The sequence below is a fragment of the Oryctolagus cuniculus genome, chromosome 2 (genome assembly GCF_051225735.1).
Source record: "Oryctolagus cuniculus isolate XC-2025 breed Fujian yellow rabbit chromosome 2, ASM5122573v1, whole genome shotgun sequence".
Taxonomy (NCBI): Eukaryota; Metazoa; Chordata; class Mammalia; order Lagomorpha; family Leporidae; genus Oryctolagus; species Oryctolagus cuniculus.
In genome coordinates, this window is record NC_142868.1 from 52198180 (window position 1) to 52211133 (window position 12954).

At 36.8% G+C, this 12954-nt stretch overlaps 1 protein-coding gene and 1 long non-coding RNA gene across 22 annotated transcripts in view; one reads left to right on the forward strand and one right to left on the reverse strand.

The window, feature by feature from the left end:
- LOC138848463 (uncharacterized) overlaps nt 1–12954 on the forward strand; it is a 152865-nt gene that overhangs the window by 136197 nt on the left and 3714 nt on the right. The gene's annotated exons all lie outside the window — the stretch shown is intronic.
- The window catches only part of NEK1 (NIMA related kinase 1), a 203320-nt gene that overhangs the window by 12045 nt on the left and 178321 nt on the right, over nt 1–12954 (reverse strand). For 16 of the 21 annotated variants that reach the window (XR_011386263.2, XM_070068291.2, XM_008249738.5 and 13 more), the window contains 4 exons: nt 12758–12909; nt 9036–9244; nt 7275–7405; nt 6991–7123 (listed from right to left, as the gene is read on the reverse strand). Coding sequence is in view for 15 of the 21 variants with exons in the window: in XM_070068291.2 (XP_069924392.2) it covers nt 6991–7123; nt 7275–7405; nt 9036–9244; nt 12758–12909 (625 nt within the window). In the remaining 6 variants the exon portion in view is untranslated. Of the gene's footprint in view, nt 1–6990; nt 7124–7274; nt 7406–9035; nt 9245–12250; nt 12375–12757; nt 12910–12954 lie in introns of all 21 variants that reach the window. The other 5 variants (XR_011386262.2, XR_011386261.2, XR_016228912.1 and 2 more) reach the window with 1 other exon arrangement.

Sequence of the window (12954 nt, forward strand, 5' to 3'; positions counted from 1 at the left end):
CGGAGGATTAGCCTAGTGAGCCGCGGCGCCAGCTTGTAATGTTTTTTTGGATTTAATCCTGTTGATTTCTTCTCTGATTTTAATTATTTCTCTTCTCCTACTAGATTTGGCTCTGGTTTGCTGCAGATTTTCTAGATCCTTGAGATGAATTGAAAGCTCTTCTATTTGGTGCCTTTCCAATTTCTTGATGTAGGCACCTATTGATATGAACTTTCCTCTTAATACTGCTTTTGCTGCCTCCCATAAGTTTTGGTATGTTGTGCTGTTATCTTCATTTACTTCCAGAAAATTTTTGATTTCTCTTTTAATTTCTTCTATGACCCATTGTTCATTCAGGAGCATGTTGTTCAATCTCCATGTGTTTGTGTATGCTCTAGGGATTCCTGAGTTGCGAATTTCCAACTTCATTCCTTTATGGTCTGAGAAGCTGCATGGTATGATTCTAATTCTTTTGAATTTGCTGAGACTTGCTTTTTGGCCTAGTATGTGGTCAATCCTACAGAAGCTTCCATGTACTGCTGAGAAGAATGTAAATTCTTTATGTATAGGATGAAAAGTTCTGTAGATATCTGTTAGATCCATTTGGGCTACAGTGTCGTTTAAATCTACTGTATCCTTGTTGATCTGTCTATTTCTGAGAGTGGAGTATTGAAGTCCCCCTGTACTACTGTATTGGGGTCTAAGTCTCCCTTTAAGTCCCTTAACAAATCTTTTAAATAAACCGGTGCCCTGTAGTTAGGTGCATATATATTGATAATTGTTATATCTTCCTGTTAAATTGATCCCTTAATCATTATATAATGCCCTTCTTTATCTCTCCTAACAGTTTTTGTGGTAAAGTTTATGTTGTCTGATATTAAGATGGCTACGTCCGCTCTTTTTTCATTTCTGTTGGCATGGTATTTCTTTTTCTAGCCTTTCACTTTCAGTCTGTATGCATCTTTGTTGGAAAGATGTGTTTCTTGTAAGCAGCAAATAGATGGGTTTTGTTCCTTAAGCCAATCAGCCAATCGGTGTTTTTTAACTGGACAGTTCAGGCCATTAATGTTCAATGTGACTATTGATAGATGGTAACTTTGCGCTGCCATTTGCCAAAGATATTGTCTAATACATGCTTTGAATTCCCTGTGATCTTTTGATGTGAGGTTTCCTTCCTTTACCTTCTTTCATATTGATGACCGTGTTTCTGTGTTTCTGTGTGCAACACATCTTTAAGCATCATTTGTAGGGCTGGACGAGTGGCGACAAATTCTTTGAATTTCTGTTTGCTGTGAAAGGTCTTTATTTCACCTTCATTCACAAATGAGAGCTTTGCAGGATATAATATTCTGGGCTGGTAGTTTTTCTCTCTTAGTACTTGGGCTATGTCTTGCCATTCCCTTCTAGCTTGTAGGGTTTCTGATTAGAAGTCTGCTGTGAGTCTAATTGGAGATCCTCTGAGAGTAATCTGACGTTTATCTCTTGCACATTTTAGGATCTATTCTTTATGTTTCACTGTGCTGCCTTTAATTACAACGTGTCGTGGTGAGGATCTATTTTGGTCATGTTTACTAGGGGTTCTATGAGCTTCCTGTATTAGGATGTCTCTGTCCTTCTCCAAACCTGGGAAATTTTCTGCTATTATCTCATTAAAAAGGCCTTCTAATCCTTTCTCTCTCTCTCCATGCCTTCAGGAACTCCTAGAACCCGAACGTTGGGTTTTTTAATAGTATCCTGTAGATTCCCCACAATATTTTTTAGGTTTCTGATTTCCTCTTCTTTTCTTTGGTTTGACTGTATCCTTTCCAGTTCTCTGTCTTCTAAGTCCGATATTCTCTCTTCTGCTTCACCCATTCTGTTTTTAAGGGTCTCTAATGTGTTTTTCATTTGATTTATTGATTTCTTCACTTCATTATGATTTTTTGTCACTATCAGTTTCATGTTCTACTAGTTGTTTCATTTAATTTTGATTCCTCCTTAATATTTCATTTTTGCGAGAAAGATTTTCTATCTTGTCCATTAAGGATTTCTGTAGTTCAAGAATTTGTTTTTGAGACCTTCTTAATGTTCTTACCAATTTTTTGAGATCTGCTTCTTGCATTTCTTCTATCTCATCATCTTCATAATCTTGAATTGGGATGTCTTTTTCATTCGGGGGCGTCATAGTGTCTACCATGTTCTTATTACCTTGGTTTTTGCGTTTGTTGTTTGGCATATTGGAGATATTCTTTGTTTTCTTCACTGTGGTGTTTTTTCTTGTTATATTTTGACTCTAGATTAAGTGGACTGTCTGTATTTGATGGAGCCTTAGAGGCTTGAGATGGGTGTGGCCTGAGAGTTCTGTTTGGTTCCTCAGGGTCAGGGGTGTGCCAAAGGTGACACTCCCAGGTTAGGCGTGGCAAATCTCTCTCTCTCTTTTTTTTGATTCAAAAGGGAAGTAATTCCACACAGCTGAACGGAACTGGAGGTAATTAGCAGGCAAATGAAATACCCACAGGAGCCAGAGATCGGAAGTTCTTTCCCAAGGACCACACAGGGAATCTGTTCTGCCCTCAGTGTGGGCTAAAATTCTCCTGCAATCTCACACTGGGTTGCCAAGGTTACCGAATTGCAGCGTCTCTGGAGAGCACTCAGGTGAATTCCGTGAGTTCTCTCCCCTACCGTCTCTTTTTTCACATTCTCAGTTCAGTAGCACCAGAAATTCACTGGGTCCTAATCTCCTGATAATTCACCCCCTCCAGAATCAGGTTTTTCTGCTAGGCTCAGGGCCAGTGCAGACCTGAGGTCGCCCTGCTTATGACGTATGTCCAAGATAGCGCCTGCTCTTTGTCTCGCCTTTGAGAGGTGAGCGGAGAGAGAGAAACTCGTGTCTGTATCGGTCACTTTTTTTTTTCTCTCTCTCTCTCTTCTAGTTAGCCTGGTGAACTTTCCCTCACGGGGTCACTCCCTCTAGTCTCCTCTTTTCGATTGCCTGCTGGTGTCTTGGGCTACTGAGGTTCGGCTCATTTCACGTTCCAGCGCTGGTGTGTTGAGTCTGCCGCTGGTGTCCCGAACTGTGGGCTCCCACGCTCTCCACGCAGGTCCACTGTGAATCACGCGTTCTGGAAGAGTTTCCTCTGCTGTTTCTTCCCCTACTCTTCCTTGAACCTGCAGTATCTCCACTTTTATTAAACTGTCTCTCCCCGGACTATCAGTGTGCTCCCTTCCTATTGCGCCATCTTGTCGCTCTTTGAATGTGGTTTTGATTTGCATTTTCCTGTTGGCCAGTGATAGTGAGCATTTTTTTTTTATATTTTTCATATATTTTAAGAATTGCTTTTAAAAAGGCAGTTGGGGTAGACATTTGCTTTTAATTGTTTTATGAGTATACTGGCCTAGTCTGATCTGTGGTTCTCTGCAGGAAGAATGGCCTTCTATGGAGGGATATATCCTTTTGAAGCCACCCAGTTGTCAAAAGAGGGTATCAATTCTACCAAGTGGCTCATTTGATTGTTATAGTTCTCCATTCTAGGGGCAAAGCAAAATAACAGTATGTTCACATAGTAGACAACCAAAACTGAACCCCCAACCAGCCACATTGTTTCTGAACTGAATGAAAAAATCTACTGAAACAATTCTTATGGAGAATCCTCTGAGGGGTGAACCATCTGGGTATGACTAGAACTGGTATCATACTCTTCAACAGATCTACTTAAATGGAATTATTCTCTGTCCTCATGTCAGTAATTTACACCAAGAATGCATTATAAGAAACAGCTCAATTCTTGGACACATACAACCTATCTAAATTGAGCCATGAAGACATAGAAAACCTAAAAAGAACCATAAACAAGACAGAAATTGAATGAGTAATAAAGACCCTCCCCACAAAGAAAAGCCCAGGACTGGATGGCTTCACTGCTGAATTCTACCAGACATTTAAAGAAGGACTAACTCCAATTCTTCACAAGCTATTCAAAATGATTGAAAGAGAAGGAATCCTCCCAAATGCTTTCTATGAAGCCTGCATTCAACTTAATTCCTAAACATGATACAACAGAAAGAGAACTACAGACCAATTTCCCTGATGAACACAGATGTAAAAATCCTCAAGAAAATACTAGCCAATCAAATCCAATAACGTATCAGAAAGATCATTCACCTGGACCAAGTGGAATTTATCCCTGGTATGCAGCAATGGTTTAACACTCACAAATCAATCAATGTGATATATCACATTAACAAACTGAAGACCAAAATCCCTATGATCATCTCAATAGATGCAGAGAAAACATTTGATAAAATACAACATGCTTTCATGATGGAAACTCTAATATTGGGAATAGAAGGAATATTCCTCAACACAGTCAAGGTAATTTATAACAAACTCACAACCAGCATCCTACTGAATGTGGAAAAGTTGGAAGCATTCCCACTGAGACATGGAAACAGACAAGGATGCCCACTCTTACCACTGCTATTCAATGTCGTCTTTGATTTTAGCCAGAGCCACTAGGCAAGAAAAAGATATTAAAGGAATACAAATTGTGAAGGAGGAAGTCAAACTACCCCTATTTGCAGATGACATGATCCTATACTACACATAGGGGACCCAAAAGACTCCACTAAGAGACTACTGGAACTCACAGAAGAGTTTAGTAAAGTGTCAGGATATAAAATCAACACACAAAAATCAACAGCCTTTGTATACACAGACAATGCCATGGCTCAGAAAGAACTTCTAAGATCAATCTCATTCAAAATAGTTACCAAAAAGATTAAATGCCTTGGAATAAATTTAACAAAGGATGTCAAAGATCTCTATGATGAAAATTATAAAACATTAAAGAAATAGAAGATCATGGGGGCTGGTGCTGTGGTGTAGCAGGTAAAACCACTTACTGTAGTGCTGGCATCCTATATGGGCACTGGTTCAAGTCCTGGCTGCTCCAATTCCAATCCAGCTCTCTGCTATGGCTTGGGAAAGCAGTGAAGATGGCCCAAGTGCTCGGGCCCCTGCACCAATGTGGGAGACCTGGAGAAAGTTCTTGGCTCCTGGCTTCAAATTGGCACAGCTCCGGCCACTGCGGCCAATTGGGGAGTGAACCAGCAGATGGAAGACATTTGTCTCTCTCTCTGCCTCTCTTTCTCTCTGTGTATAACTCTGACATTAAAATAAATGAATAAACCTTAAAAAAAAGAAACATTAGAAGATACAAAAAATGGAAAAATTATCAAATGCCCATACTATTGAAAGTAATTTACAGATTCAGTGCGATACAAGTCAAAATATCAAGGACATTCCTCTCAGATATAGAAAAAATTATGCTGAAATTCATATGGAAACATAGGAAACCCTGAATAGCTAAAGCAATCTAACATAGCAATAACAAAGCCAAAAGTATCACAATATCAGATTTCAAGACAAACTACAGGGCAGTTGTAATCAAATCATCCTGGTACTGGATGGATACATCCTGGTACTGGATTGATACATCAATGGAACAGAATAGAAATGCCAGAAATCAATCCAAGCATCTACAAGCAACTTATCTTTGACAAAGAAGCTAAAATCAATCCCTGGAGTAAGGACAGTCTCTTCAACAAATGGTGTTGGGAAAATTGGATTTCCACATGCAGAAATATGAAACAAGACCCCTACCTTACACATTATTCAAAAAAATCCACTCAAAGTGGATTAAAGATCTAAATCTATGAACTGATACCATCAAATTATTAGAAAATATTGGGGAAACCCTGCAAGATATTGGCATTGGTAAAGAATTCTTAGAAAAGACCCCAGAAGAACAGGCTATCAAAGTCAAAATTGACAAATGGGATTACATCAAATTGAGAAGCTTCTGCCTTGCGAAAGAAACACTCAGAAAAGTGAAGAGGCAACTGACAGGATGAAAAAAATTATTTGCAAACAATGCAAGTGTTAAAGGATTAATAACCAGAATACAAAGAGATCAAGAAACTCAACAACAATGAAACAAACAGTCTAGTTAAAAAATGGGCAAAGGACTTAAACGGGCATTTTTTAAAAGAGGAAATCCAAATGGCCAACAGACACATGAAAAAATCCTCAGGATCACTAGCTGTCAGGGAAATGCAAATCAAAACCACAATGAGATTTTACCTCACCCCTGTAGAGTGGCTTTCATACAGAAATCAACAAACAACAGAGGCTGGCAAGGGGGCAGGAGTGGGGGGCGGGGGGATGTACCTAATCCACTGTTGGTGGGAATCTAAACTGGTATAACCACTGTGTAAGACAATATGGAGATACCTCAGAAATCTGAATACAGGCCTACCATATGACCCAGCCATCCCACTCCTGGGAATTTATCCCAGGGAAATTAAATCATCATATGAAACCCCCATGTTTATTGCAGCTCAATTCACAATAGCTAAGATATAGAATCAACCCATATGCCCATCAGCTGAAGACTAGATAAAGAAATTATGGGATATGTACACCATAGCATACTGCACAGTGGGGAAAAAAAAACCAAATCCGGTCATTTGCAACAAAATGGATGAAACTAGAAAACCATCATACTTAGTGAAATAAGCCAGTCCCAAAAGGACAAACACCATATGTTCTTTCTGACCTGTAATAACTAACAGAACACCTAAAAGGCAATCTTTAGAAGTGAAATTGACACTTTGAGAGCAACAGCCCTTATCTCAACTGTTGAGGAACAATGACTTTGAACAGCTCTTATCTCAACTGTTGAGGAAGAGTTTTTTTTTTTTCATACTATTTAATGAATTCTTTACTCGACCCAGAGTTAATCATAAGTATATAAAGTTAATTGAAAATAGATCTTAGTAAAAAAGTAAGAATGGGAATAGGAGAGGGAGGAGGAAGAAGGGTGGTAGATGACAAAGTTGCTTAAAAGAAACAGATATGATTCCAATATAGACTTTGGCACAATGCATATTATATAAGATTATCAATTGACACTTATTATTCTGTTTCTCTGAAATTTTTTTAAAATATAAAGACATGTAAGGAAATCTTACCTTCTTGATAGGCTCCATCTGCCATGACTAAATGAAGAATCTTGGCATAAAGATGCTGATGTTCATTTCCCAAAATGTTCTGAACTATTGTTTTACAAATCTCAATATTTTCATCTTCATCTTCATGAATAGCCTTTGCCAAAATACCAAATAGAAATTAATATTTGAAGATTTCTTTTCTCTAAATGGAGTCTTCACTATTTATAATAAACCTAATGAACAATAAAAGCCATCAACTATCTCTCATATTCAAACATATCACATTTCAACAGTAAATGTTTTACCTTTATTTTTTCATAAACCTCAAAGAATTTTTCAAATCCCATTTCCTGCTCCAGGTGAAGTCTCAGTTCCTCTAAATGGTTAAAGACACTATCATATTCACACTCACTAGTGGTCTCACCATCACTGTTATCTGAAAACATAATCAAAAGAAGATATTAAGAAATACAATAATAAAAAGAATTCTGTGACAAGTGAATAATGCCATTGAAATAGATGACTTCTACTTTCCATATAAATAGTGTTTGTCATTTTAATTTTGGTCATTTATATAAGTAATCAAAGTAGATATAACCCGTCTAAAAAGAAAATTACTTTGGGAATCTTTAATGGATGTAATAGTAAAATAGATTAGAATAAAAACACCCCTACAGATGTCTTTTAATTTAATGAAAAGAGGAAAAAACATGCATGTTCTGGATTGAAACAACCACTCCTAACTGCTTCTTTGAAAAAGCTGATGGGGCCAGTGCTGCGGTTCAGCTGCTTAAGCCACTGGCATCTCATATCAGAGGTCTGGTTTAAGACCCAGCTGTTCTACCTCTGATCCAGCTCCCCGTTAAGGTACCTGGGAAAGTGGCAGAGGATGGCCTGAGTGCGTTGGCCCTTGAAATCTACATGGGAGACTAGGATGGCAGTCTAGATTCCTGGCTTTGGCCTTGCCCAGCCTCAGCCATTGCAGCCATTTTAGAGTGAACCAGCAGATGGAAGATCTCTGTCTCTCCTCTCTAACTCTGCCTTTCAAATAAATCATTTTTTAAAAGTTGATAATACAAACTATAACATGAAAAAGTTTACAGAGGGCAAACAACCGAAAATGCACATCCTGAGGCTTTAGGAGAACACTAGAAAGTATTATAAATGCCCAATATGTTTTACAATGTTCATGGCTCAAGATACTTGAGAATAATATTAATTTTCACAGCTCTTTCAAATAAATATAATGTAGTTATATGTATGTTAGGGATAATGTTATGAACACAATAGTTTCCAAACCAAAAAAAAAAAAAATCAAGATTTAAAAACTCCTTTCAGTATTAACCCCACTAATCAACCACTATATGTAGTGGAAGTTCTCTGTAAAACAAAGTGCTAAGAATACTGTTACTATTTTTATTACTGAAAAAACTCTCAAGAAATGGAGAACAAATAAATCAAGGAATGGAGAACAACAGAATTAAAATACGCCAAAAATCCCTGCCATAATTAATGGGAAAGAAACGGAACACCTGTACTTGTATGCATATTTGCATGAAAAGAAAAAGAATGAAAAGGAACAAAGATGGGGGGGCCTGTGCCACGGCTCACTAGGTTAATCCTCTGCCTGTGGCGCTGGCATCCCATATGGGCACCGGTTCTAGTCCTGGTTGCTCCTCTTCCAGTCCAGCTCTCTGCTGTGGCCCAGGAAGGCAGTGGAGGATGGCTCAAGTGCTTGGGCCTCTGCACCCACGTGGGAGACCCGGAGGAAGCTCCTGGCTCCTGATCGGCGCAGCTCCACCCGTTGCGGCCATTTGGGGAGTGAACCAACGGAAGGAAGACCTTTCTCTCTGTCTCTCTCTCACTGTCTGTAACTCTACCTCTCAAATAAATAAATAATAAATCTCAAAAAAAAAAAAAAAAAAAGAAAAGGAACAAAGATGGAAGCATGTCTCAGGTTTATTTAAAGTTGGAAATGGTTTATATCAGGTATCAGAACAATATACTCTCCTGGAAATGTTTGCACACACTGTGAAAGGAAAAGGCCCACAGCCGTGATCACACACCTGAGTGCCATTCTTCATTCAGTGCACTTTCACTACTGGGATTGTCATCCTCATCTGCCAGATCTGTCCCATTTGCAGTGTGCTCTACATCACTGTTCTTTAAGACCGATTCTTCCTCCTCACTATATTCTTCACTAGGCTGTTCCCTAAGTAGCTGTTCCATTGAGGCTTGAAGCTCTTGTAAATCTGTGTCAGTTTCTTCAAAAACACTGCAATTTTAAAAATTAAACATCAGTAAAACTTTACTTCACTCTTAAATTTGACTTTAACTCAGTATGTATTCACTCCATGCTTCTTAAAAATGTTAAGAGTAGATAAAAAGAAATCTAAAAAAGCCTACACAGTTTTTAATCAATGAAATGAGGATGAATACAATTGATAAATACAGAACATGACACATACTCTGGAATACATAATCCAGGAAATGACGTGTTAAAATGTTCATCAGTTGCCAATAAGAATCATAAAACCATAAATATTACTCCCTGCTTACAATTTGAGACAATGTTTTGATATTTTCAGAGTTCAGACTTAAGATTTTCACTTGCTTTCTACAATAAATATAAAATACTCAGCAGAATCTTCATATAGTTGCCTAAGAGTTGTATCTTTACAAAGGCTTTCCATAATAAATGCCCATTGCATATTTCAACTTTTAGAAATGGAAATATTTAAATTTATGTTTGGGCTAAATTAAATAAAATGGCAACGAGAAACCCTAAGATGCTTAATCTTAAAAATGTTTCTAAAATATATAATAACAAATAGACTTGCCTGTATAATTAGAGTATCCTACCCATCATAATCTTACTGGAGAATCTTATTTTCAAGGCATTTATCAGGATATTAATTCTATTTCCATGGGATTATAAATGTTGGAATGAACTAATTTATACATAAAATAACTTACATTTATATAGTACTTTCTTAAGTAATTTTAGCCTATTATTTAAATTTTATCCACATAAAGTTCATTTTTGAGACATGAAAACTGAATCAGAATGTCTAAATTACTCAAAGTCACATAGTCAATCAATATATGACAGAGGACTGAAATATACTTTTTAACCACTTCTACAATACCCAAGAAATGTACTTAAAGACTTTTTCCTCTTATGATATGCTTCTTTTCCCTAAAGTGACATGCAAATGCAAAAGCTTATAGATTGAGAATTTAAGTTAATGAAGGTTCTAGAATATACATTAAGACTTCTGAAAGAGATTATGTATCAAATTTGAGGATTTCATTGAACAGAAAAATTGATAAAATAGGACAAAAGGACCAAGTAAGGCCTTCTAAATGTCTAGACTCAAGCAACCATTTACTAAAGAACTAAAATATAAACAGTATTACACAAGATCTTAAATAAAATTTCTATTCATAGAAAAAGAAATATGAAGAAATATCTTTATACTTATGTGTACAAACTTCTACAGTTGGACTTAGTAGCAGCTATAGAAAAGGAAAGCATCTAATCAGAATGAGAGTCTCATCTTTTCAATCATGCCATTAGTTACATTTAACATAATACTTAATTATAAGACTGACTAAATCATGCATGTCTACTTTGTAATATTACTACAATGACTAAACATTTGCCTTGCTGATAAAATCTTCTAGTAGCCAGATTAGAGAAATTAGGGCCCTGTATAGATGGTATTCAAGTTTGTGAGGCTGCTAAGCCTATCATTGTAAGAAAAACATGAGAAAATTATGTTTTATGAAATTAACATTCAAAAACCCCTTGAGCTACTTTAAAATCTAGCTGTACATTCACATTTTGGTTGGCGTTCTTATATTTCGAGTAAAATTTGGACCAAAATTATTTCCCAAAGAGAAACATCCAGTGAAAATTTTCTGTATAGATATAGAATAACTATTTTTTAAAGTTCATTTTCAAATAATACTAAAGGATTCTAACTTAAATTTTAAAATGAAATGCTGTCATCAACTAGAAACTAAAAGAACACAAATAGCAAATAAACTACAGTTCACTTTAATAAAAATTGATCTTAGGAAAATTTTGGGAAAACAATTAGCATTCTACCAGCTATAAAGTTGCTGAAAGTTGTGTCTTCCATAGGGTTAATAATAACACAAAAGTAAAGTTCTTGGGGCTGGTGCTGTGGCATAGCAGGTAAACCGGTGACCTGTAGGACTGGCATCCCATATGGACACCAGTTTGAGTACCAGCTGCTCCACTCCTGAACCAGCTGTCTGCTATGGCCTGGAAAAGCAGTACAAGATGGCCCAAGTCCTTGGGTCCCTGCACCCGTGTGGAAAACCTGGAAGAAGTTCCTGGCTCCTAGCTTCTGACTGGCACAACTCTGGCCGATGCAGCCATTTGGGGAACGAACTAGCAGATGGACAACCTCTCTCTCTCTCTGCCTCTGCCTCTTTGTAACTCTACTTTTCGAATAAATTTATAAATCTTAAAAAAAAAAAAACAACAAACAGCAAAATGCTTAATGAACAATGTCAAGTAAAACAAATAAAGATGTAAAAATTTTGACTCCAAATTGTAGGTTCACTAGTAAAGATCTACAGAACTTAATGAGAAATGAAAAAAGATAACCTTCCAAGAAAAGACAAGCTTCATTACAAATAAGCAAGACTGAAGAAAAAACAAAATGTGCCAGATGCAATAGTCCTGGTTTATGTGTTATGGAAGGAAAAGTTGTGAAACTGATGTAATGCCCTTAATCAGATCACAATAAATGTTCTATAAAAAGGCAGAGGTAAAAAATATCATAAATAAATTTATAAATGCTAACATTTTATAGCTTATTCTTCAAGCAATTGGAACAAAAGTACCTTCTTGAACACTTTAGAGTGCTCTGGTTTTACTTCCCTAAAAAGTTTCTAATACTGTTTCAGGGGCTAGAGGGCTGATGACCTAAGGTTAACAGGGCACTGGGAAATGTATACTATAAAAGGATATTCATGGATTTCAAAATTTTTGCACCAAAAGTAAACTTATCTTTAAATTCCACTGTTTTCCAGAGTTTTTTGAAGCACACATATATTACCTAAGGGCCCTCACTCCAAGATCTCAAAGTGTTCTTGTTAAATTTCCTTCCTGGATTCTAATTCTCCATAAATCACAAGGAAAGGAATCATAAGAATGCAATCAAATTACACATAGAACACACATCTACACACTGGCATGTGTGCACGCACACATACATCTACACACACAGAACAATTAGTTTACCTGTTAACTCCCTATTGATATAGTTTTGATATCCCACATGGCAGGAGGTACATGTGGAGTTTTCTGGTCATTTTCCTTGGGAATTGTAGAGTATTAATTACTTCACAATTTTCCATTGTAATCCCTGTGTCAAGTGGTGGTGATCCAACATTAAATAGTCATTATCCTACTAAAATTCATTCATTTAACCAGTATTTATAAACACCTACCACGTGCAGGTCAGTATGCTGGATGTTTAGTGGATAAATGGACAGGAAACAGTGAATACAGCAGAAACCATTTTCCTAAATTCCTCAGTTGAGATTAAGTTACATTATATTTAGACATTATTAAGCTTTGCATTACTGTACTTTAAGTTGTGAAAAGTGAAAGTGGTAATGGAAAGTCAGTTACAGACATATTTTTCAAAATTACCTAGGTAAGCCACCTTCTTTAGAAATTTTTACATAAATGGAGAAATTATACTAATGCTAGTATTTCATAATGGCATAAGGGCAGTATGCTCACATGTCTTCAGAATCAGAAGGTCCTTCTTTAATGTGTTCATCTTCAATTTCATCTATTTCAAGACTGTCATGGCAAACATCTCCTACAATGGGAACATCCATCAGGGTTCTGAACAGCTTTGAGAGATCTGGAAGTGAACATGTTCTCAGCATCTAAAAAATGTGAACAAAGTCCTAATTAGGAGTAAGAATATTAAG